Below are 25122 nucleotides of genomic sequence, written 5' to 3'. Positions count from 1 at the left end.
GGAAGACCTCTTTCTCTCTCTCTCCCTCTCCCTCTCCCTATCCCTCTCCCTCTCCTCTCTTTGTGTAACCCAACTTTTAAATAAATAAACAAATAAATTCTTTAAAAAAAAAAAAACAATGAAGACTCCAAACTGCTGACTCCGAGCTGCTGGAGCGCCCAGCCTGTGACAGGAATGGAGACAGGGCCGGAGCCAGAGGCCTGGCAGCTCCTTGCCACCTGGGGGGTCCATCTTCAGCAAACAGAAAGCAGCGGATCAGGTGACTCCCTCTCCCACGGAGCACACAGTAGGCTCCGCCTGCCGCTCCCCTCCTCGGGGCGGGGACAGCTCGCTACTAACCCAGCCGCCTTGGCCCCTCCCATGCAGAGCGGCTGGGGAACAGGACCAGCAGGTAAGTGGGCAGAGCGGGGCGGCCCGGGCCTGTGAGGGCGCAGCTGCAGCCACCAGGTGCTGGCTGCCAGCTGGGAGCATAGGGCACCGAGGTGGGGCACCTGTCTGGGACAGCAAGTAGCCCGTGGACTTTCCCCGAGTTTTGCTGGGTCAGCAGAGGACAGAGGGACAGGTAAGAAAGGCTCCCTGGGCACCTGGCCTGCGGGACGGGCTGAGCCGGCTCTCTGGCCCCCGCCGAACTCTGCCCGGCTGCATCTGCGCGCCACGGGATCCCTGGGCAGCCACCCCTGGCAGGTTGGGGCTGGAGCCTTCCCAGCCTGGCACTAGGGTTGGGATGATCTGGAGGCGAGGGGAGTGGCCTGGGGGAGGCTGCTCCATCAAGGTCAGTCCTGTGGGAGGGGAAGCCCCTCCTTGGCCCTGGGAGGGAGGGGTGGGGGATGAGAACTCACTGTCCTGGCAGGCCGGCCTGAGCTCCCGTTATCTCCTCCTCCCACGCCCAGGAAGTCCCAGACCATTGGCAGTTGGAGAACTCAAGGCCCAGAGAGGCTGAGCAGCTGGGCTGAGGTCACGCAGCGGGTGGGCACAGGTGTGGATGGCGCCACCGCCACCCGACAGTGGGGTGGGCAGGGAGCTGCGGCATCACTTCTGCTCCACGCCTGGCTTCCCCACATCTGTGCCAGGGGCCGTTGAGTTGGGGTGACTTCTCCGGGGGACCCTGAGGTCCAAGGCGGGAGGGCTGGGAGACCCCTTGTGCAAGTGGATGCGAGCAGCAGGCCTGGACTCCACACGCCCAGGCCTTCCCCTGCCTTCGCGGCCCCATTGTCTTTGTCTCCGTCCCTCTGTCTTCCCTTCTGCCCATTTCTGTTTCTAGCTCTGTCTCTGCCTCCCCGTCTCCCCTTCCACTTTCCTTGTTTGGCACCTCCTGCCTCCTGGCTCAGCCAAAGCCCACCCACCCCAGCCAGTCCTTAGCCTGGGGGACTCGCCGGGGTCTCCAGGAGCCTGGGACACAGGGCAAAGGGACACAAAGCAGGATGTGTCTGGCTTCAGGCTGCAGCTAGCAGTGTCCAGGGACCAACCTGGCTGACGCATCCCACGTGGCTGAGCAGGCTCCCTGCAGCCTGGCCCACGTGTTTGGCGCCTGCCAGCTGCCGGCTTATCCCTGCAGAATGAAAAGCCAGCCATGGAGCTCGGGGGTCGGGTGGCCCAGCCCTTGGCAAGCCAGATGGCCACCTGGGCAGTGGGGGAGAGGACAGGGCCCTGCGCACCGGGGATTTCACTCAGCTGATAGACAGATAAGCTCCTGTAACTGAACTGGTGTTGATGATACGGTGCAGCTGTGAAGCGGGGAGGGCGGGGTGTGGAACCTGCTAGAATGCCAATGGTCAAGGCAAGGCAGGGGTGGGGAGGAGACGGTGCAGCCCACGCCCACAGCAGAGCCCTGCTCCCAGTCCCTGAGGCTCTTTCTGGGCCAGGGCTGACTTTTGATGCAAGAATGCGGAAGGCACGGCCAAGCTGGCTCCCCCTGCCCCGCCTGCCCCGCCCATCACAGCCAGCCCCCTCTGGGGTTGGTTCTGGGTCTCCCATAACCACAGATGGCTGGGGAGCAGGTGCCTTGGAGACTTTACTTATTTATTTAAAGATTTATTTATGTATTTGAGAGGCAGGATGAGAGAGAGAGAGAAAGAATCTTTCAACTGCTGCTTCACTCCCCAAATGGCAGCAAGGGTCAAGGCTGGGCTTGGAGTCTTTCTTACGTCTCCTGGGCTTTCTCCCACAGCCTCTCCTGCACCCAGCACCCTGAGGCCTCTCTGAGACTGAGTAGGAGGGCCGGGCCCACAGTCAGGCAAGTTCAGGCTCCAATCTCAGCTCTCAGCTGCACGGCCCCAGGTGAACCACGTTCCCTGTCTGAGCCTCAGTTTCCCCATCTGTAAAATGGACGTGGTCATACTGCCATTGTGACTTCGGAGGGATCAGGTGGGTGAAGTTTAGCTCCAGGCCCGGCCCGCAGCAGGGACACAATGGCTGCAATGTTATTGTTGCTGTGGTCCCCTCCTTTTCCCCAGGGTGTTTGCAACAGCTTCCTAAGCAGAGACAGGCCTCCCTCCTGCTTCCTCCCTGGCTCCCAGGAGCTTCCTCTTGACAGGCAGCATGTTAAAAATTAAATGAGAGCTGCTCTGTAGAGCAAACACCCAAGCTGTCACCCGCAGCCCCCCCCCCCCCCCCCCCCGCGGCTGCAGCCACGCCGGCCTCCTGCTGTCCCTGCCAACAAGTAGATCTCTCTCTGGGACCAGACAGGGACCAGACAGGCGAGGCCCCACCCCAGCGTGGCAGGAATTTCCGGTGGGTTTTGTCTCATGGCAGCTCGGAGCGACAACATGGACCACGAGGGTCGGTGAGCCAAGCGGAAGCTGATTTTATGGAGACATAAAGTCCCCCAAGGAGGGCTCCAGGGAGAGCAGGGGGCGGGAGCTTACGGAGGGAGCGCCTGTCAATCACCCGGGTCTCTACCTGGGTTCTAGGGCCGGGGTCCACCTGCAGATCAGTAGATGGAAGTTCCCTTGGGAAGCAGCTGAGAAACGTGGCTGACCTGACCAGTTAAGCAATGTCTTCTTGTGAAGCCGCGTTGCGGTGAATCCGGTCTGGCACCAGAGCCTGGCTCCTCAGCTGTTTATGGGCCCCGCTGCATTCCAGGGGGATCCAGCTTGCTATGTCCTTGGGGCGATGACTTTTTTCTGATGGGCGGAAGGCAGGTGTCGTGGTACAGGGCCTTTGTGGGGACCATGCTACAAGCACCCGGCTCCTTGCTGCGAGCGCCTTCCCCAGCTGCCTCTTAGCCCCCCTCCCCACTCCCAGCTCCCTCCCCCAATCCCTCTTTCCCCAGACACAGGCCACGCCCCTACTTCCTTCCTTCTTTGCCATTTCTTTAATTTTGCTAGTGACTGCTTCCTGCAGATGCCCAAGGCAGGCAGTGCGGGCCACACATAGTAAGTGCCCACCACACAGCGGTGACACGGTGAGCAGGAGTTACAAAGTCCCAGGAATAGAAATGACAGAGCCTTGTGGGGGGGCGTCTTTCCCGGGCATTCCCACCTATGAAGCACGGGCTCCTGGAATCAGCCAGGCCTCTGCCCAGGGCCCCTCTCTTCAGTGTCACCGAGGGCTGCTCCTCAGTGCGTCCCCCAGGCCCAGGGCTGCAGGCACTTTTGAAGAGGAGGAAGTAACTCGGAAGTGAGCCAGGCAGGGCACGAGGGGCCAGGCGGCGCTCATCCATGTAAATCATTTCTTTCAATTTGCACAGTTGTGGTGGTGCCCGGGTCAGAACCCAGAGACCTCGGCTCGGAGGGGAATGGGTGTTTGGGGCTCCAGTGCCTGGGAGCCACTGTACACGGGGGCAACACAGACGCCCCAGCCCCAGCCAGCCTCTGCAGGAAAGCTAGGGGGGCTTGTCGGTGTGGAACTGGATGCCACGCCGACCATGCTCGTGAATTTAATAACAGGCTTTCCCATGACAAGGGCGACCGACCGTCTCCTCCCTTAAGCATTCCTCGGCCCCTTCTCTAGGCACGAGGCTCCCCGCTCCCCTCCACCCTGTGTATTTTACACCTGTTGCTGCTGCGCCTGCGCCCTGCACGCCCCATGCTGCCCCTACTCCTCCCGCCCCCGGGGCTGTATGGGGTCTCACTGTATCCTTTCAGCTCCAAACTCCACCTGGAGAGCCCTTTTGTCCCTCCCTCCGTCCTCTTTCTCGCTCTTCCTTTTTCTGCCTTTCCCCGGAAGACTTTGCCCTCAGGTTGCTTGTAACCTTTGAGTGTCTTCCGGAGTTTACACAGCAACCTGGGTTAGATGTTAGTTTTAATCAACTCCTGTTTGGAACAAGACTGAGTTTCCAAGAAGGGCGTGGGAAGGGGAGCAGGCGAATGTATTCACTAGGCTTCAGTTACTGCTCAATCGGGTGCATCCTGGAACAGGTGTCCCCTGCACACTCAGCCGATGCTCCGCTGTTGTTCATTTAACTGTGGGGGACGAGACAGGTGCTGTAGCCCAGTGAGTTATGTCACAGCCTGCAGTGCTGCCATCCCATGAGTGCAGGTTTGGGCCCTGGCCTACTTCCAATCCAGCTCCCATCTAATGTGCCAATTGGGCCCTTGCACCCATGTGGGAGACCTGGATGGAGTTCCAGGCTCCTGGCTTCAGCCTGGCCCAGCCCTGGCCATTGCAGTCATCTGGAGAGTGAAACAGCATATGGAAGATCCCTCCCTCTCTCGCTGTAACTCTGCCTTTTAAATATATATATATTTATAAATATATATATATGTATATATAAAGACAGAGGCTTATTTGCAACCTAAACAGCAACATGAAAGAAACGAGCAAAATAGTTCAGGGCAAGCTACAAAATACCCAGAGGTCCGGTCTCCTGCCAGTCCCCCACCCCTCTCATAGTAAAAAATGGCTGCTGGAGTTCTCGCCATCACATCTCAGTTCCAGACAGCAGGGTAGGAGAACAGTAGAGGTACACAGGCTTGCTCAGGGGTGCAGCCAGAGTGGGGGCGGAGTTAAAGAGGGTGTAGACATGCAGGTCTGTGTGGCAGGGCTTCCAAAATGTTCCTCAGAAGCCTTGAATTTGTATGTCAGCTCTCAACCTGCAGATTTTAATATTGAATTATTTCTTCATTCATTCATTCACTTGAAAGGCAGCGCGTCAGAGAGAGAGGTAGAGAGTGAGAACTTACGTCTGCTGGTTCCATGCCCAAGTGTGCACAACAGCCAGGGTGGGGCCAAGCCAACACCAGAAGCCAGGAGTTCCATCAGAGTCTCCCATGTGGACCCATGCACTTGGACCATCTTCAGCTGCTTTTCCCAGGCACGATAGCAGGGAGCTGGATCAGAAGCAGAGCAGCCGGGACTCGAACCAGCACTCCCATATGGGATGCTGGCATTGCAAGCAAAGGCCCCACCCACTGCACCACAATGGCGGCCATAACTAATTGTTTAAAACACTGAGCAAACTAAAACAGCGTGTGAGCCGCCTGGCCTGGCCGGAGAGTTACCGATTTACAAACGCCCGGCTCAATGAAGGCCGATGCCTGCCAGGCCAGGCCCTGCCCGCGGGGGCTTCATCTCCACCCACTCAAGAGAAGGGAGCGTGCGGCCCATGCTAGGACACCCAGGCTGCGCGCCCAGTGAAGCGGACAGCACCGGCAAAGCTGGGGGAGGGGGAGTGGCTGTTTCATGGGGCTCCCCTCTCTCCCCAGGGTCCTCCGCGCAGGCGCAGAGCCAGGCCTCGCCTGCCCGGTCAGCCCCAGCTGCTGCTGAGGGACAGGACGGAATTCCCGTGACCCGGGGAAGGCCCGAGAAGGGACGCGGCGGAGCGCAGGTGGAGGCAGGGCTGCAGCCGCTCGCTCTACAGGTGGGACCCGCGCTGAGGGATGGCCAAGGGGTCAGGAGTGGGCTGGGAGGTGGGGGTTCGAATGTGCTGGACGGAGGAATGGAGTTAGAGACAGAGGTGGCCTCGCCTGGGCGGTCCAGGGACTGCAGGAGCCTGCTCTGGTCCCCCCTCTCACCTAGGGAGACCCCTCCATCCCCACCCCCGGGGCGGGGGCTGTCCTCCTCCAGAGGAGGAGGTGACCAGCCCAGCTGGCCTTGTCTCTGAAATGGCGCAGGTGTCACTCGGGATCCCACTGGGTACCCTCCCAGGCAACTGCTGCCCTTTTTTAACTGTAGTCAGACACACTGGAAGATAGTGACTGAGTTCAAACCTGTCCTCTTAGGATAACAGCCAGCCCTCGGGGAGCGCTTCCTGTGTGCAACCTTAGAACCCTCGTAGTTTGTTTGCTTGTTTAGATTCATTTTATTTATTGAAAGAGTTACAGAGGAAGAGGGAGAAACAGCGAGATCTCCCACCTGCTTGCTCACTCCCCAAATGGCTGCAGTGGCTGGAGTTGGGCCCGGCTGAAGCCAGGAGCTAGGAGCTTCTTCCAGGTCTCGCACGCTGGGGCAGGGGCGCACGTGCTGCTTTCCTAGGCAGCCGGGACTCTCACCGGCGCCCGTATGAGATGCTGGTGTCACAGGCGATAGCTTTACCTGCTACGCCACGAACCCACAGACTTACATCTCGTTCAAAACCAGAAGCCCGTACAATCCTCATCCTCAGTTTCCAAGTGAGGGAAATGAAGTACAGAGAAGCAAAGTCACCTGTCCCAGGGCACCCAGCTGCACCATGGTAGAGCCGGGGTCCAGCCCAGGGGCCGAGCTGCGGAGCCTCCCTCCTGGCCGCGCTCGGAGTTTTGCTCCCACTACAGGTAGGGAGAGGAGAGTCACAGGTAGGTGGGTGACACCAGCCACCGGGACGGCAGCAAATGGACAGGGGCTGCAGGGTGGGCTCCAAGGGCTCTAGCATTTCAGGAGCAAGAGCGCCAGCCTGAGGTTGGTTGCAGGGAACCGCACTTCCGTCCCGGGCAGTGTGTTCCCACGGCTCACGGCTGAAAACCACGTGCTGCCGAGACACAGCAGTTGCTGGCGAGCTGCGGGGGCTGCTTTATGTAAATACGGGCAAGGAGGCCACACTCTCAGCCGCCCTGGCGCTGCCCACCTCCCGGCACAGCCCGAGAGATTTCCCCATCAGCGGGAAGATGTTTGCGGGCTCCCGGGCGTTCCTTGGTCCTGTGCGTCAGGGGTAGTCCAGCAGGAAGGGACCCCTTTCCCGACCCCCTCCACCGCTGACGGCCACCAGGCAGTTTCCCATGTTTCATGGTCACCACCACGGCCACAATGAAGAATGATCTTATGCTTGAGTGGTGTTACCCACGGCAGGCGGCCCTGGACTGAGGACACCCTCGTGGGGGTGAGAAGGGGCACCGGGCAGCCCTTTAACCATTGGGAATGAAGGCGATAACCTCTTCATAGGTTAGGGCTTCTCTGGGCTTTGTCCTCGGAACTGTTCATGTCCATGGCTCACTTTTTCTTTTTTTTAAGGCTACTTATTTGAAAGGGAGAGTGACAGAGAGAGGAAGAGACAGACAAAGAAAGGTTTTTCCATCTTCTGGCTCACTCCCTAGATGGCCACACTGGCTGGAGCTGGGCCAGGTGGAAGCCAGGAGCCCAGAACACCATCGGGTCTCTCTGTGGGTGCAGGGACCCAAGCCTTTGGGCCGTCTTCCCCGGCACATTAGCAGGGAGCTGGCTGGGAGGCAGAGAGGCTTCTCCGATGTGAGGTCGGCAATCCACCCTGCGGCCTGACCCATGAAGCCACAATGCTGGCCTCCGTGGCTCATTCTTTGTTGGGTCTTTTTGTTCTTTCTTCTAAAGACTGCGAATTAGGAAGTGAGCCCTTTGGCTGTGATTTGTGTTGTAAATATTTCCCTTGATTTGTCCTTTGTCTTTGACCTTGCTGTTGGTTAAAGGTGTTTTGTTTGCTTTTGTGTGCTTCAACAGCTATGCAGTTGAATGTATCACACTTTTGAAAAGATTTATCTGTCTATCTATTTATTTGAAAGACAGAGTAATAGAGAGAGAGAGAGAGAGATCTTTCATCTGATGGTTTACTCTGCAAATGCCCATGACAGTCCAAGCTAGGACAGGCTGAAGTCAGGAGCCAGGAACTCCATTCGTGTCTCCCGTGTGGGTGGCAGTGCTTCCCGGATGCACTGTAATTCAGGAAGCTGGATCGGAAACAGAAGGGCGTAGCCAGCGCTGGAGCCAGGCACTCTAACATGGGTGCAGGTGTCCCAAGAAGTGGCCCAACCCACTGCACCACAACACTGTCCCCGTGTCAGACTGTCCCATTGTGGCCCCTGAATTTATGAGTCATGGTTAGGAAAACCTTCCCTACTCAAAGGTTAATTATAAAGGAACTGATAACAGATCCGTGTGTTCACAGGAAGGGAAATGATAAGGGAAGTCCCAGCGCCCCAAGGCACCGTGGCTTGCTAGGCCAGGAACCTGAGACTGCTCACCGGAGACCTTCTCTGTCAGCCTCACTGCAGGCTGAGGTGAAGCGCCAGCAGCCCCTGGCCCAGGGCGAGCTCCCACCATGGCCTTCCTCGTACACCTGCTGGTCTGCACCTTCGGGATGGGCTCCTGGGTGGCCATCAACGGGCTCTGGGTAGAGCTCCCCCTGCTGGTGACGGAGCTGCCCGAGGCCTGGAACCTGCCCTCCTACCTCACGGTGATCATCCAGCTGGCCAACGTCGGCCCCCTCCTCGTCACCCTGCTGCACCGCTTCCGGCCCGGCTGCCTCTCTGAGGTGCCCGTCATCTTGGCCGTGCTGGGGCTGGGCACTGTCACCTGCGTCCTCATGGCCTTCCTCTGGAACGTGACCTCCTGGGTGCAGGGCGGCCGGCACAGCGTCGCCTTCATGGTCCTCACCTTCTGTCTGGCCCTGGTGGACTGCACCTCCTCCGTCACCTTCCTGCCCTTCATGAGCCGGCTGCCCGCCTCCTACCTCACCACCTTCTTCGTGGGCGAAGGGCTCAGCGGCCTCCTGCCTGCACTGGTGGCACTCGCCCAGGGCTCAGGTCTCACCGTCTGCGTCAATGTCACGGACACACCAGGCCCAGGCACCTCAAGCCCTGTGACTGCCGGGGACAGCAGCATCACACAGGTACCCAGCATTGCCCAGGGCCATTGCAGTGCCCCGTGCCTGGTGACATGTGTGGCAAAGGATACCTGGGCTCCCCTCTACCCTTCTAGAATGTTCTGTGGCTGACCTAGGCATTGAATCATCATAGGGCAGAGCAGCTACAGAAACACCATTTGAAAAAGTTGTATTTATCTATTTGATTTGATTTGAAATGCAGAAAGACAGAGAGAGAGAGAGAAAGAGAGAGAGAGAGATCTATACACTGGTTCACTCCCCAAGTGCCTGCAACAGCAGAAGCTAGGCCATGCTGAAACTAGGAGCCCAGAACTCAATCTGAGTATCCCACATGGGTGACAGGGACCCAAGCATTTGAACCATAAGCTGCTGCCTCCCAGGTCTGTCGCACCAGGAAGCGGCGATTGGGACTCAAACCCAGGGACTCCAGTATGGCACACGGGTGTCCCAAGGGCTGGCGTAACAACTGCACCAAATGCCCGCCCCTAGAGGAACCCTGTTAATTGCATGTGCACATATGAGAGTCCCACAGAAACATGAGGTTCAAAGAAGGGCCGGAGGATCCAAGCGCACACAGTGCCCTGAGCTGCAGAAGGGGCCCAGGGCTCGTGCAGGGTGGGGGGCCGCAGGAGAGAGAAGGGGGGAAGCTGTGAACATTATCCTGCTGTGCAGATAACAAGCATCTCAAGTGATAGATGTCACCTTTCTCCTCCTGGGGCAGGTATGTGGAATAAGGAACAGTTCCTTTATAAATTTCCCTTGCAAAAGGGCAGCTTTTCAGAGCTGCTCCTGACTCTGCACTTTCTCAAAATAACCGGCTCCAAGTGATCCATATGCCAGAGGTCTATTTTGGGGTGGCACAGCCCATCCTGGCCACCTGGAGTCGTATGGGGGGTGGTGGTGCTGAGGCAGCAGGACACGTGAGACCAAGCAGGAGGCTCCTGGTTCCTGGGCAGTGAGCTCCTGACCTGGCCGTCCCATGGATCCCTGTGGTCTGAAAGTACTGGAGGGAAAATATCGCACGCAGAAGGGAATGAGACCACAGAACGAGCCACCGTGGCCCAGGGCACCATGTACCAGGTTCCCTTTCTTCCCGGCCTTCCTGGCCTGTTCGTCTTAATTCACAGTTAGCACCCTGTGTGGCCACTGCTGCGGCTGTGGTGCCTCACCCTGCCTTTCCCTCCCCCTGCCCCCAGGGAGCCCACAGCACTTCTGCATTGTCGTCCGCCCTGCCCACTGCCTCCCCGGGCCACCTGCAAAGCAGCTACCTCCCGGCCCGCTTCCCGCCCCTGCTCTTCTTCCTGCTGCTGGCCCTCATGATGGCCGGCTGCCTCGTCGCCTTCTTGCTCCTGCAGCGCCGGCCCCGGTGCCCCGAGACCTCCATCGAGGAGCTCCTTAGCTCCGAGGTGACCCTGCACTCCATCCGGCCGCGGGACGAGAAGGGCCGGGGCCCGCCAGGCCTGGCGGACAGCAGCAAAGGCCCGGGGCGCGGAGAGGAGCCGTGTGTCACGCCATGGGCCGCTCAGCTGGGCTTCATCTACGCGCTGGTGGCCTTCATCAATGCCCTCACCAACAGCGTGCTGCCGGCCGTGCAGACCTACTCCTGCCTGAGCTACGGGACTGTCGCCTACCACCTGTCTGCCACGCTCAGCTCCATGGCCAACCCACTCGCCTGCTTCCTCTCCATGTTCCTGCCTAACAGGTTAGTCCCCGTCCGGCCCTGGGCCACCTGGGCAGCAGCTAAGATCACAGTCTGCAGGGACTTTGCTGCCTGGGTTCAAATCCCAGCCCTGCCACCCCCAGCTGTGCGGTGCGGGGCGGGGGGGGGGCGGTCACTTCCCTTCTCTGGGCCTTGGGGATGCCTCTGCGAGACAGAGGGTGGGAACGGCTCTGCTCCAGCATGGGGGCCGGCACAAGACCAGGGGATCCTGTAGCATGCTCAGAGGGGCGTGCAGGGTGTGGCAGGTCCACCTTGAGTGCCAGCCACCCCCCTCGGCCCCCGGGGAGGAACAGGTGGCCCCTGTCCACCCCCTCTGCCCGGCCTGCCTCTCTGGCTGCTCAGACCGGCTCACCTCCCCAGCCCAGGGGAGATAGATACACAGAAGATGCCGCTGGCCGGGAAGCTGGGTGATCTCCCCTGGGGCTCGAAAGCCATGGAGGGAAGGTGGGGACTTGTGGGGGAGCAGGACCAGAGGCCACGCCATTCAGAGTTGGTTGGTCTCCAGGTGAGGAGATGGGCTCAGAGACCCGTCTCCCAGCTTAAACGCTGCAGCTGGGGTGTGAACCTGGCCTGTGGGGCTCTGCCTTCAACCCTCAGGGGCACTCGGGCCAGCTCTGCCCCTGGGAGCCACACTGACCCACTCAAGCCGCATGGGTCTAACCTCTGACCCTTGCCACTCCCTATGGCCCTGGCGTGGACTGGCGCAGAGGTCAAGCTTCCCACCTCGCCCACTTACCCTCCCCACTCTGCCCTAGGTCTCTGCTGTTCCTGGGGGTCCTTGCAGTGCTGGGCACCGGCTTTGGGGCCTACAACATGGCCATGGCAGTGATGAGCCCCTGCCCCCTCATGCAGGGCCACTGGGCGGGGGAAGTCCTCATTGTGAGTATCTGGACCGCAAGGCTGCCTCCCTCCCAACCCCCTCCCCTTCCTTAGCCCAGGGTGCCCAGGTACAGCTCCCTCCTGGTGGCCGCCATCTCAGGAAGCCCCCGGAGGAGGGGAGGGGACAGTGCAGCCCCCCACCCCCCCGCCCAGTGCCCCCGCTTCCCACGACATGCTCCTGATCACGGAGCCTGGAGGCCCTGGGCGCCCCTCCGCCCGGCGGGTCGCCCCATGAGCCCTCTTCGTCGCTGTGGCTGCCCCTGACCGTGCACTCCGCCCGCGCCGTCCCGCAGGTGGTCTCGTGGGTGCTCTTCGCGGGCTGCCTCAGCTACGTCAAGGTGATGTTGGGCGTGATCCTGCGCGACCGCAGCCGCAGCGCCCTCTTGTGGTGCGGGGCGGCGGTGCAGCTGGGCTCGCTGCTCGGAGCGCTGCTCATGTTCCCGCTGGTCAACGTCTTCGGGTTCTTCTCGTCCGCGGACTCCTGCAACCTACAGTGCTCCGCCTAGGCCGGCGCCGCCCCAGCACCCACACCCGGGGACTGTGCCCGAGGTCACAGAGCGGCGTTGGGGAACTGACGTCGAGGCAGCCTGTCTGCACCATGACATGGGCTGCAATAAAGAGCACCCACCTCGTGGGCTTGGCAGGGGACAGACGGGGAAGCGCCCAGCGTGCAGCAAGTCTCCCTGACCCTGCGCCCCCCGGCCACACAGCAGCGGCCACACAGCAGCGGCAGTCAGCACCCCCTAGGCCGGCTGCAGGGCGGAGGGAGGGCACCACCCCGCTGCCTCCCTGAGCCTCACCAAGCAGCTCCTGCAGGGCCCTAACGGTGGGCTTCCCTGCGCTCCCATTCCCAATGGGGAGGGACACCGGACCCCGCCCACACCGCCAGCTCCTGGAGAGAGCTGTCCCGCTGCGAGACAGAGGGATGGACCGGGACACCCCCGCCCGCCGCAGGCTGGACACTGGGAACCCTGGAGGGGAAGAGGTGATTGTCATTTTGTTTTACTTTTTGATTTGCTTTTTTTTAAAATAAAGACAACCCCTGTTTTTATACTCAGAAAAACCTTCAAAGAAGTCCAGTGTGAACCCTGAAAATGTATCAATATGATCAGCTTAGTGGGCGCAGCTGAGCAGAGTCAAGTGCTGAAAATGCCTGGTCCAGCGAAATCTGTAGCGGTTTGTTCTGCTCAGCTGCTACCACCACGTGCACTACACACACACACACACACACACACCTGCTACCTCCACGTGCACCACACACACACACACACCCCTGCCACCACCACGTGCACCACACACTCACCTGTTACCACGTGCACCCCACAAACCCCTGCTGTCAACACGTACATGCATCACACACACACACACACACACCTGCCACCACCATGTGCACCCCCCTACACACACACCTTTGATTTATTTTAAACGAGTGCTACAATCATGTTACAAAAGTTATTAACTATGAAATGTGTACAGGGAAGTCGCTGTCCTCTCCTGCCCCATCCATCCTGCAGGTAGTGTGTTACCTCTGTGTTTGTGGACCCAGAGGTTACGAAGCATCAGCAAATCCAAGCACAGAGGATTTCTTAGACAAATTGAGCCACTGCACCCCTGCGCTTCTCCCTCAGCCAGGGGATTGCGGAGCCCCTGCTCCACCTCTGTCCTGGTGCACAGTGCCCTTCCCCTCCGTCTCTGTCCTGGTGCACAGTGTCCCTCTCTCTGTCCTGGTGCACAGTGTCCGTCCCCTCTCTCTGTCCTGGTGCACAGTGCCCGTCCCCTCTGTCTCTGTCCTGGTGCACAGTGTCCATCCCCTCTGTCTCTGTCCTGGTGCACAGTGCCCGTCCCCTCTGTCTCTGTCCTGGTGCACAGTGTCTGTCCCCTCTGTCCTGGTGCACAGTGTCCATCCCCTCTCTCTGTCCTGGTGCACAGTGTCTGTCCCCTCTGTCCTGGTGCAGAGTGTCCATCGCCTCTGTCTCTGTCCTGGTGCACAGTGCCCGTCCCCTCTGTCTCTGTCCTGGTGCACAGTGCCCGTCCCCTCTCTCTGTCCTGGTGCACAGTGTCTGTCCCCTCTGTCCTGGTGCACAGTGTCTGTCCCCTCTGTCTCTGTCCTGGTGCACAGTGTCTGTCCCCTCTCTCTGTCCTGGTGCACAGTGCCCATCCCCTCCGTCTCTGTCCTGGTGCACAGTGCCCGTCCCCTCTCTCTGTCCTGGTGCACAGTGTCTGTCCCCTCTGTCCTGGTGCAGAGTGTCCATCGCCTCTGTCTCTGTCCTGGTGCACAGTGCCCGTCCCCTCTGTCTCTGTCCTGGTGCACAGTGCCCGTCCCCTCTCTCTGTCCTGGTGCACAGTGTCTGTCCCCTCTGTCCTGGTGCACAGTGTCTGTCCCCTCTGTCTCTGTCCTGGTGCACAGTGTCTGTCCCCTCTCTCTGTCCTGGTGCACAGTGCCCATCCCCTCCGTCTCTGTCCTGGTGCACAGTGCCCGTCCCCTCTCTCTGTCCTGGTGCACAGTGCCCGTCCCCTCTCTCTCTGTCCTGGTGCACAGTGCCCGTCCCCTCTCTCTGTCCTGGTGCACAGTGTCTGTCCCCTCTGTCTCTGTCCTGGTGCACAGTGTCCATCCCCTCTGTCTCTGTCCTGGTGCACAGTGTCTGTCCCCTCTCTCTGTCCTGGTGCACAGTGTCTGTCCCCTCTGTCTCTGTCCTGGTGCACAGTGTCCATCCCCTCTGTCTCTGTCCTGGTGCACAGTGTCTGTCCCCTCTCTCTGTCCTGGTGCACAGTGTCCGTCCCCTCTGTCTCTGTCCTGGTGCACAGTGCCCGTCCCCTCTGTCTCTGTCCTGGTGCACAGTGCCCGTCCCCTCTGTCTCTGTCCTGGTGCACAGTGCCCGTCCCCTCTGTCTCTGTCCTGGTGCACAGTGTATGTCCCCTCTGTCTCTGTCCTGGTGCACAGTGCCCATCCCCTCCATCTCTCCTGGTGCACAGTGCCCGTCCCCTCTCTCTGTCCTGGTGCACAGTGTCTGTCCCCTCTCTCTGTCCTGGTGCACAGTGTCTGTCCCCTCTCTCTGTCCTGGTGCACAGTGTCCATCGCCTCTGTCTCTGTCCTGGTGCACAGTGCCCGTCCCCTCTCTCTGTCCTGGTGCACAGTGTATGTCCCCTCTGTCTCTGTCCTGGTGCACAGTGCCCGTCCCCTCCATCTCTCCTGGTGCACAGTGCCCGTCCCCTCTCTCTGTCCTGGTGCACAGTGTCTGTTCCCTCCATCTCTGTCCTGGTGCACAGGGTCCGTCCCCTCTGTCTCTGTCCTGGTGCACAGTGTCCCTCCCCTCTCTCTGTCCTGGTGCACAGTGTCTGTCCCCTCTGTCTCTGTCCTGGTGCACAGTGTCTGTCCCCTCCATCTCTGTCCTGGTGCACAGTGCCGGTCCCCTCCGTCTCTGTCCTGGTGCACAGTGCCCGTCCCCTCTCTCTGTCCTGGTGCACAGTGTCCGTCCCCTCTCTCTGTCCTGGTGCACAGTGTCTGTCCCCTCTGTCTCTGTCCTGATGCACAGTGTCTGTCCCCTCTGTCTCTGTCCTGGTGCACAAGGTCTGTCCCCTCCATCTCTCCTGGTGCACAGTGTCTGTCCCCTCTCTCTGGTGCACAGTGTTCCACCCTCAGCAGGTGCACTGTTTACTCCACCAGCTGCATTAGCCAATGCTTCATTACTGCAATGTAGTGCTCGAGGCATCCCTAGTTTACAGAAAGAAACGAGATTGCTTTTGGCTCACCGTTTTGGAGGTCAAAGTCAGACAGTGCAGTGGATGTGGTGAGGGCCCATAGGGATGAGGAAGAATCACTTGGCCTTCCAGGAGGCAGAGAGGGGTGTATACAAACTCTGGAGTTTGTAACAAACCTCTGAAAGCTGGCTCCAGGGCACAGCCCCAACTTCCTAAGAACCTCCCACTGGGCACCCCCTCCCTGGGGGCCCAGCCTGGAACCTGTGGGCTCTGGGGGACGATGCTCAACACCCAGGCTACTGTCCCAGCCCTCGCAGTGGCCTCTTAGATACATTTGAAGGGTTTGCAGGACAAAAGTAAAAACTTCCACCAAAGTAAAAGAGAAAACAGTTTTGTCATTGAAGACTCATTAAACCAGACTGCCGTGAGCATCCCAGAAAGCCAAGGGGATTTGTGTCTGTGTGCGGCCAGGCAGGTGCGACCCGGTACACGCGTGTTCTCAGGTTGCGACTGTGCTCACCTGGGCACGGAGAGGCCGTCCTTAGCTCATGGCTGCTCTTTATGCACTGGAAGCTAGATTCCTATCCTAGAACTGGCGACCCTGGGCACCTGAGCCCCTCCCTGCGGTCCCACACCTGGCCCCCTGGGGGCTCAGCTGCGGGAGCTGTCTTCCTCCATGTTGACATTCCAGAGAGGTAGCGCCCAGCTCCCTGGGTAAACACTCCTGGGAGGTAAAAGGGACAAGGGCCTCCATTTTTAAAAAGGTGCATATTGATCTTAAAGGGACAGAGCAAAAAAGCACAAGTGTTTGAAAGTAAGAAAAGGGCTATAATTTTTTAATTTGTATTTAATTTGCATTTTCAATTGTTACCTTCTGGTAAGGATGTTGGAACAGATCATGCCTAAGAAGACAATTTCTCTGTACTGAGTGGGAAGACGCTCCAAGATTCATTACACACATGCAGGCACACGCACCCACACACACACATGCACATACACATGCGGCACACACACACGGGCTGCACATGAGCTCATACGCACCAGCGAGCAGGACACGGACATGGGGATGATTCACACACCTCCCTCCCGGGACTGCTGTCAGGGTGAATGGAGTTGACAGGTGCGCGGTGCTTAGTAATGCACCTGCAAACAGCTGGTGCTCAATGGACGTCATTCACCCTCCTCCCATGCAGGCTGGCAGGCGGAGCTGAGAGCAGACTCCTAGGGGGAGTGGCTGCTCTGATTTAGAGCTGGCCAGCCAGGCCCCAAGGCAGGGGCTTCCAGGAATCATCCCCTCTTGCTGCTTTGTGGGGCAGTTACTCTGGGGACTCCCAGAGCGGCCCGGAAACCAGAACCAGAAAAGGGCCCACCCACCTGGGCTCTCTGGGGAACCTCGGGCGGGCGGTCCTGTTAGGTTTGGGCGAGCCCAGTCCCTGCTCAGGAATCCTGGACCCAGGCCCAGTCCCTGCCCTGCCCTGCTCTTTGTTGCTGGGAGAACCCTCTGACTCCCAGGGCGAACCTCTCCCGGTGGGAGTGGCTTGACTCACACCTTGAGCCCCGTGGCCTGCGGCCTGCACGTGTCCCAGGCTCTGAACGTGTGTTTGTTGTAAGCCACGATCCTTGCTCTGCAGGTCTCTGAGCTCAGCAGGAAGGGTCTGAGCCTGGAAGGTTCTCCGAGTAGCCCAGGGCTCAGCACAGAGCCACACCCTGAGAAAAGCTGAACAAGCATTAGAGGCAGATAGAACGTTCCGCGGAGACGTGCACGCGTCCTAGGACTGTGAGTCCTGAGTCCTAGGACTGTGAGTGCGAGGCTGTAAAACGTTCCGGGGGCTGGCGGCGGCGGGGGGGCACCTGGTCACGATGTCATCGAGATGCCCACACCCCTATCCGAGTGCCTCTGCTTCCGACCCAGCCCTGCCACTCCGGGAGGCAGCAGGTGATGGCTCAAGTGTTTGGGCTCCTGCAGCCACTTGGGAGACCCAGATGAAGCTTCTGGCCTCTGGCTCTGCCCTGGCCCAGCCCTGGCCATTGTGGCCATTTGAGGAATGAACCAGCAGATGGAAGATCTCTCTTTCTCTGTGTGTCTCTACCTCTCTTTGTAACTCCGTGTTCCAAATAAATAAAAATTAAAAAAAAATGCATCTTCTAGGTATTGTGAAAATATATTTTTGCATCAAAAAATGTTGTACCCGAATAAATGTACTATTTTTGTTCCTTTTGAAATGCAGAAAGATAGTGCAAGATGTTCTATCCGCTGGTTCACTCCCTAAAAGCCCACGACAGCCATGGCTGGCCAGGCTGAAGCCAGGAGCCTGGAACTCCACCCTGGTCTCCCAGGTGGGTGGCAGCGGTCCAAGTACTTGGGTCATCTCCCGCTGCCTCGCAGACACATCATCAGGAACCTGGACGGGAAGAGGAGGAGGCAGGACTCAAGCCAGGCGCTCCGAGACGGGATGTGGGCGACCCAAGTGACATCTGATGATGCTGCACCCCGTGCCCACCCTGGACTCATATTCTAATAAGGTTTTCCCACGAGCATTTGAAAGTACGCATGTATGTTGCATCACAGGGCCAACAGGACTTTGCTGAGAGAACAAAGGTCACAGACTTTCAAACAGGGCGATAAGCTGGGGTTACCTGTGCAGCCCTAGAGCAGAGACCCACAGGACAGTCAGTGACGGAGTGAGGGGAGAGAAGCAGCCAAGGGAGACGCCAGGGAGATGCCAGGGCTCAGGACTGGAGCACCTGTCGCGAGACTCAAGGAGCCCCGGCAGCCAGGCATGGCCCCGCGGGTGGGAAATCTGAGTCCACAGCCCCGGCAGCCCTGGCTGAGCTCGGAGGCCAGCCAGGCTGCCACTCTGCTTACAGCCCCGCGAGACTGGGGGGTTTTTAACCCCCCGAAGGGTGCCGCATGAAGCCTGCAGTGTGTTCAAGCTGCAGCAGCCCCTCCCGGCTGTCCTGTGTGCTCACGGGCCCTGTGCCGGCCTGGAGTCCCGGCCACACCGCAGCTGTGGAAGTGAAGGTCCCAGTAGGGGAGGGAGCGAGCCAGCCAGAGTCCCCAGCAATGGGGCTGTGACGTCAGGATGCCTGGGAACGCAGGGTTCCGCTCTGGGCAGAAACCCCGAGGCACGGCCACGCAAGTTGGTCCTGCAGGAAGGGGGTCCCCAGGAAACCAGGGGGAAGAGCAGGCCAGGAATGTGTTGGGGACAAACCCGCAGCGTTGGGGGACAGAACGGCGATGGCTCTTCCTCGGGCCATGGCACTGAGATCACCATGGTGACTGGGGATTGGCGGCTGTGCAGGGCCAGCCCTTCCTGGTTGGCCGAAAGCCAGGGCACAGGGCTGTCCCTGCAGTCACCGGCTGAGGGCTTCCCCCGGCCCTGGTCTCTTTCCAAGGCTTTCTTTATTGAATTTGCCTGAGGAAATGCTTTCTGTTACCGTCAGTCCTGTTTTGCCCACAGAGGCACTGAGGCACAGAGAGGTTAATTATCTTCTCTGAGGTCACACAGCCAGGGCGTGGCAGAACCAAGACCTGGACTGAGGACTCCCAGGCTCTGCCTCACATGGCCTTTCTGCACCAGAGACCCAAGGCTCCAAGCACATGACTCGTTCAAGAAAGCCTCCGTCCAAGGCAAGCACTGGCTTTAGGCAAGGAAACTGAGTCATGGGGAGTGAAGGTTCCTCCCTGGCTCATCACCTTCAGACGGGATGTTGAGAAGTCAGGGGCTGGCAACTGTGGCATAGCAGGTAAAGCCACCGACTGCAGCGCCAGCATCCCATATGGGCACTGGTTCGAGTCCCGGCTGCTCCACTTCTGATCCAGCTCTCTGCTGTGGCCTGGAAAAGCAGTAGAGGATGGCCCAAGTCCTTGGGCCCCTGCACCTGTGTGGGAGACCTGGAGGAAGCGCCTGGCTCCTGGCTTTGGATTGGCTCAGCTCCAGCCGTTGCGGCCATCTGGGGAGTGAACGAGCAGATGGAAGACCTCTCTCTCTCTCTCTCTCTCTCTCTCTCTGCCTCTCTGTAACTCTGCCTTTCAAATAAATAATCTTTTTTTCAAAAAATGAAAAGTCGAAATGCACCCCTGCGGCCTCTCCCTCATCCTCTGCACCCCCACCCCCGCTGCTGGCAGTGAGAAGAAGACATGCCACATGTGACTTGCACTGGTGCGGATGGACGGCTTCACTTTAAGACCAACTGCCGGCGGGGATCTGAAACCTGCCAGAGGGCTCTGGCCACACCTCATCTTGCCATTCTGGTTTTGGAATGGCCCAGCTGCTCCTGAATCTCACGTGATGTTTATGGGGTAAAAGATGGCATGGGCTGGGGCCATCCTCTGCCTCGCATTTGGGCATCGCCGGTTTGGGAAGTGGGCTCTGGGGCCTGGCCAGGGTCCCCTCGCAGGGTTCAGTGGCCTAACACAGAGCTTCCATTCTTGCTGGGGGAGGGTGTTCGCATCGAGAGAATAAAAGGAAGCAGAAAACAGCACTGCCAGGTGCTCTATCATCCGTTCTCCTGTTTCTCCTGTAGTCGTAGAACCTTTGACCTTTCCCGGGGCACAGGGCAGCCTGTGCGTCCAGCGTCCATGTGGCTAGGAATGACGGTGCGACTCTGTCCAAAGGGGACCTGATCAAGAATAACAGGTGCAACCTCTAGGTTGTACGCTTAGAAAAGGAAGGAGCAGGCTGTCCACTCCCCCTTCCCCTCTTTCTGCTGGCAGGCATGCAGACATGATGGCTGGATCTGGAGTAGCTGTTTGGGAGCGCGAGGAAGAAGCTCCAGTTTGAGAATAACACGCACACACACACACACACACACCAAGTCACGGAATGTGGCCACCGAACGCTGGCTAGAAAGGCAAATTCAGCCCAGTGAACGCTGCGGGAGAGGCTTCAGGTGGTTTATTTTTCTTCTTCTTCTTGACACTTTGCTGCACGCCAGCTCTTTCGCTGAGCCTGTGTGATTGTGAAATGCAACAAGACTAGGGCCTAAAGAAAAGAGCTGCTATAAATAGACGCTATTGCTGAACTCCCCTTCCTTTGCTCGGATGAGGCTCCAGACGCAAAGCACTGGGGCTTGGAGCTGTGGGATCCTTGGCTGTGTTTCCCGTGGGGTACAGAGCTTTTTGCTCGGATGGTCTTTTTGCTGAGCAGAATGTCCTGACGTCGGTCCCACGTCCTCGGACCAGGGACCCCCTTTCTGGTAACAGCCTGGGGGGCTGGGGTTTACTGAGTGGCCCCCGGACATGGACGGCTGCCCTGGGTCTGGCTTTAAGCTTCTGAAAACAACACCATGCCCACCGCTCTGTGCCCTTCTGGGAGGCTCCCCAGGCCGCTCCGGCCCCCGTGTATGTGTGTGGAGCCCCAGGTAACCGTGCTCCTCCGAGTCTCTGTCTCCCCACCTGAGAACGGGGACAGCCGCAAAGCTTGACCCAGAAAATGGCTGTGAGGACGATAATTAGTCTATCCCATGCTTGCTGCAGCCAGGCGCTCGCTCCTCTGAGGGCCTCCCATGAATTAACTCATTGCATCCTCACAGGGCGACAGGAAGTGGTGCCCAGCTTTCTGCCCTGAGAGTCCTCTCGCGCCAGCAGCTCAGGGCCATCTGTGACGTCTAAGGCAGTGCCGTCTCACTTCGGGGACAGCAGCTGCTGGGGAGGGGTCGAGGAGTCTTCACCCCTCCAGCAGAGGGCGCTCTGTGGCCGGTGGCTTCTGCAGCCAGTTGCTTCCTGCGCACCTGTCGGGGTTCGAGCGGCGGCTTCATGCACCCTGCACGTGGAGCCCTCCTTCCTCACCCGCGGCTCTGGCGTCAGGGAGCCAACATAGCTGGGATAGGAGTTTCTAAAGAACCGCTGTGGGTGGGGATGCCTGTGTCCCACGTGGGAGGCCCTGGGTCTGAGGGCCAGCCCTGGCTCCTGACTCTAGCTTCCGGCTAATGCGGAGCCCAGGATGGCAGCAGGTAAAGGCTCGGGGGGATTTGGGGCCTTGCCAGCCTCGTGGGAGCCCTGGATGAAGTATCTCAGGGGAGCGAATAGCAGGCGGGAGATTTTTCTCTATCTGGCCTGTTTTCTCTCTCTCACTCTCACTCTCACTCTCTCTCACTCGCTCTTGCTCTCTCTCATATACATTTTTAAAAATTCAGAAACAGCACAGGGTGTTCTGCCAGAGGCTGGGGTGTAGGAAGCAAAGTTCCACCCAGGGCTGAGCCTCCCAGCCCAGGGCTGTCCTGTGCCTTCTGAACCCCGCTGGGCAGCCCCAGAGATCTCCCAAGGCCTCAGCTCCCAGCGCCTCTCCTGCAGAGGGGAGGGTGCCCCAGGGCCGCCTGCAGGTGTTCAAAGTGGCGGCATCAGGGGGTTTGAATTCTTTTTTTTTTTTTTTAAGATTTTATCTATTTGTTTGAGAGGTAGAGTTACAGACAATGAGAGGGAAAGACACAGAGAGGTCTTCCTTCTGCTGGTTCACCTCCCAAGTGGCCGTCATGGCCAGAGCTGCGCCGATCTGAAGCCAGGAGCCAGGAGCCAGGAGCTTCTTCCAGTCTCCCATGTGGGTGCAGGGGCCCAAGCACTTGGGCCATCTTCTACTGCTTTCCCAGGCCGTAGCAGAGAGCTGGATTGGAAGAGGAGCAGCCAGGACACGAACCGGCGCCCATATGGGATGCCGGTGCTGCAGGTGGAGGTGGGGGGTGTGAATTCTAACCACAGCTTCCCCGCTGGAAGCAGTGTGGCCTCCGTCTATGCAGAACAGAGGGAAGGAAAGACACTTTAACCAGTAAGAACCGGGTCATTGGCCGCAGTGTAGTAGACTTGGTCAGCAGGTGGCGCTGCAGTCCAAGAAGCAGGGGAAAAGTGGGGCCGAGAGGGGCATGTCTGGGGGGCTGGTCAGCAGGGTCTTGCAGGAGAGAGGCGGGTTCAGAGGAGAGGCAGGAGTGCCGGCCAGGTGAGGGCTTGCCTGGGCGACACTGGCAGAGGTTCACGTGTGTGCAGGACCAAGCTTGCACCAGGAGCCTTTTATACCTGACCTCCCAGAGGCCGGGAGCGGCAGAGTGACCCGCATTAGGTCACCCAGCATGTCCACGGCAGAGCTGCGATGTAATCTAGGCCCACAGTTGTATCAACGTCATCAGCTCCCTTGTAACTCCTGCATAGGCCGACAGTGTCCTAAGCAGTCCTCATGGCGGCCCCATGAGGGGTGTGTGTGATCTCATGTCACAGAGGCAGACATGGAGGCACAGAGAGGGTAAGTACCTTGCTCCAGGTCACACAGCCAAGCACGAGAGCTGGGACTGCACCTGTGGAGTGTGTGCCCCGAGCCTCCGCACTGCCCTGCACCTCCTGTCCCCACGGGCTCAGCCAGGGTCAGGCCCCAACTGCACAGAGAACGTGGTCTCCTGGGTGCTGTGAGGTGACTGGCCACAAGCACAGCCCCACCTGGCCCCGACACCACTCTCTGCGTGGCCACTCCTCTGGTGGGGTGGGGGTGGGGCTGCCCTCAGGAGCTGAACACCTGCTGGGGAGGGAGGGGCGGTGGCAGCTGTGGCCCCAGGCAGTGACCTTGGGGTTGGGAGGAAGTGTCTGGATCTGGGGCCTCTTAAAGGAGGGGCTGAGAGGATTCCATGGCTCATGTGTGGGCACGAGAGAAATTGCGCCATAGGTAATGAGCCCTTCCCCATTGCCCTGTGTTAGAGCAGCCGACATCAGAACTCTGAGACAACAGTGGCCATTTGTTCTCTCCAGCCACGGCCCAGGGCTTCCGCAATAGCCAGCATGGTGGTGGTTCTGGCTCTTTCCTCTGCCATGGGAAGACGTGACAGGGCTGGAGGAGGGGCTCCCACGATTGGCTACGTCCACCGAAGCAGGCTGTCACCACGGAAGCCCAGTGCCCTTCTGCCGGCCACTTGAGCGCCCCCGGGACAGGCTGGCTGCCTCCCCCCAGGCCAGCGGACGAGATGAGCAAGCCTGGGGGGGGGGGGGGGGGCTTGTTCCAGAGCTTCTACAGCTTCGTGTTGGTTTCACAGGCGCCCTGCTTGGTGTGGCAGGGACTGCTCCCTCCCAGCAAGGCGGCGAGAGGTGCACTCACCGGCACCCTCACCGCACACACACACACACCACAGAGGGGCACATGGGTCCCCTTGCTGTGTGTGTGTGTGTGTGTTTAAATTATTATGGCGAAAGATGAAGAATATACCATTCTCCACTTGGGGGTGGGTGTTTGGTGCAGTGGTTTAAGCTGCTACCTGGGACATCCGTGTCTCACTGGAGTCCGGGCTACTCCGCTTGCTGCTGACGTGCCCCTGGGGAGCAGCAGGTGGTCCTCAAGTGCTGAGCCCCTGCCACCCACATGGGAGACCAGATGGAGTTCTGGGCTCCTGGCTTTGCCTCACTGTGGGCATTTGGAGAATGAACCAGCAGATGAAAGATCTCTCTAAACACACACGCACACACACACACACACACACACACCCCTCTGCCTTTCAGATGAAATGGAAATCACTGTTTAAGAGTGTACCATTTGTGTACGCACGGGCCGCGGGGTCCGTGCGTAGGGTGAGCGCGCTCAGGGCAGCGATTCCTGTTCCCATTGCTCGCCCGGCTGCAGCTCGGGCCTCTGGCCTGCCCCCGCCGGACCATGGCTTCGGCTTTGGAAGAGCTACAGAAAGATCTAGAGATAAGAGGTAAAGGCGTTGCCGGAAAAGGCTACTAGGAAAAGAATCCATGATACCCTTAAAGCAGAAAAATCCAAGATTGAGACAGAAATCAAGAACAAGATGCAACAGAAATCACAGCGCAAAGCAGAACTTCTTAACAATGCAAAGCCAGCCGCTGTGCTTGCGCCCATTACGACGGGATACACAGCGAAAATCAGTAATCATGGGTGGGATCAGCAGAGAAGTTTGCGAAAATCTACATTACTCTAACTGGAGTTCCTCAAGTCCCCACTGCGAACGTGCAGGTGCACTTCACAGAGCGGTCGTTTGATCTTTCGGTAAAGAACTTAAATGGCAAGAATTACTCCATGATTGTGACAAGCTGTTGAAACCTATCTCTGTGGAGGCAGTTCAAAAAAAGGCAAGACTGACACAGTTCTTACCTTATGTAGAAAAAAAAGCAGAAAGCACCCGATGGGACCACCTGACTCAGGTTGAAAAAGAATGCAAAGAAAAAGAAAAGCCCTCCTACGACACAGAAACAGATCCTAGTGAAGGGTTGATGAATGTGCTAAAGAAAATTTACGAAGATGGAGATGATGACATGAAGCGAACTATTAATAAAGCCTGGGTGGAATCAAGAGAGAAGCAAGCCAAAGGAGACCTGGAATTCTGAGACTCAAGTCCTTTTGGAACTGTGTGTGGAAGTACTGACCTCTCCAACAAGGGAATGTTGGTGAGTGCATATATAACTTTGACAGATAACTATTCACACATCCTTCCTTAAGGAAAGGCAATGAATTCTCCATTTACTACTGGAGGATTTATTTAAATAAAATGTGCTTATTAAACACTTCCTCTAAAGATGGTTTCATTCAGTTCTGTGGTCTTTCAGTTTCAGAAAGGGTTATATCGCATTCTCATGTAAAATATAAAAAGCCTAATGAGAATGCTACATTGTATTTTTGTCATGAGGTAGAACACAGACATATGTCGCTCCCCCTCTTCGTGGAGGAACGACACAGGACCCTGCACTGTTCTTTCGTCTGCTCGGCCCTCCCCGGGTTTGCTGCTGGTTCTTCCCGGGTTGGCTACCGACCCTTCCACCTCTGTGGAAGGGCGGCTCCCCCTGCCACTTTCCCCACTTCCGCGGGGGAGCGGCACACCGCCGGCCGGCTCTCTCGGGGGCTGCTCAGGT

General features: G+C 58.5%; 1 protein-coding gene and 1 pseudogene across 8 annotated transcripts; both read left to right on the top strand.

Annotated features, from left to right (window-relative positions):
- The first annotated feature begins 143 nt into the window (after nucleotides 1-143).
- Nucleotides 144-12648, top strand: SLC52A3 (solute carrier family 52 member 3). 8 transcript variants are annotated; one of them, XM_089307235.1, is made up of 7 exons: nucleotides 144-391; nucleotides 2168-2364; nucleotides 5646-5800; nucleotides 8270-8992; nucleotides 10183-10688; nucleotides 11462-11585; nucleotides 11879-12648. In XM_089307235.1, exons 4-7 carry the CDS (start codon nucleotides 8423-8425, stop codon nucleotides 12089-12091), a joined length of 1413 nt encoding a protein of 470 aa, XP_089163361.1. In that variant the 5' UTR covers nucleotides 144-391; nucleotides 2168-2364; nucleotides 5646-5800; nucleotides 8270-8422; the 3' UTR covers nucleotides 12092-12648. The 8 variants fall into 8 exon arrangements, with proteins under 8 accessions (XP_089163361.1, XP_089163362.1, XP_089163364.1 ...); XM_089307238.1 differs by lacking the exon at nucleotides 2168-2364 and having other exon boundaries at nucleotides 145-391; nucleotides 10342-10688; XM_089307232.1 differs by lacking the exon at nucleotides 2168-2364 and having other exon boundaries at nucleotides 145-391.
- Nucleotides 12649-23905: 11257 nt separating this feature from the next.
- LOC100338729 (calcyclin-binding protein pseudogene) lies at nucleotides 23906-24770 on the top strand (annotated as a pseudogene).
- Nucleotides 24771-25122: the final 352 nt, after the last annotated feature.

Source organism: Oryctolagus cuniculus, chromosome 11 (genome assembly GCF_051225735.1).
Source record: "Oryctolagus cuniculus isolate XC-2025 breed Fujian yellow rabbit chromosome 11, ASM5122573v1, whole genome shotgun sequence".
Lineage (NCBI taxonomy): Eukaryota > Metazoa > Chordata > Mammalia > Lagomorpha > Leporidae > Oryctolagus > Oryctolagus cuniculus.
The sequence above is the reverse complement of the archived record's forward strand: the minus strand, read 5'-3'. Positions and strand labels throughout refer to the sequence as shown.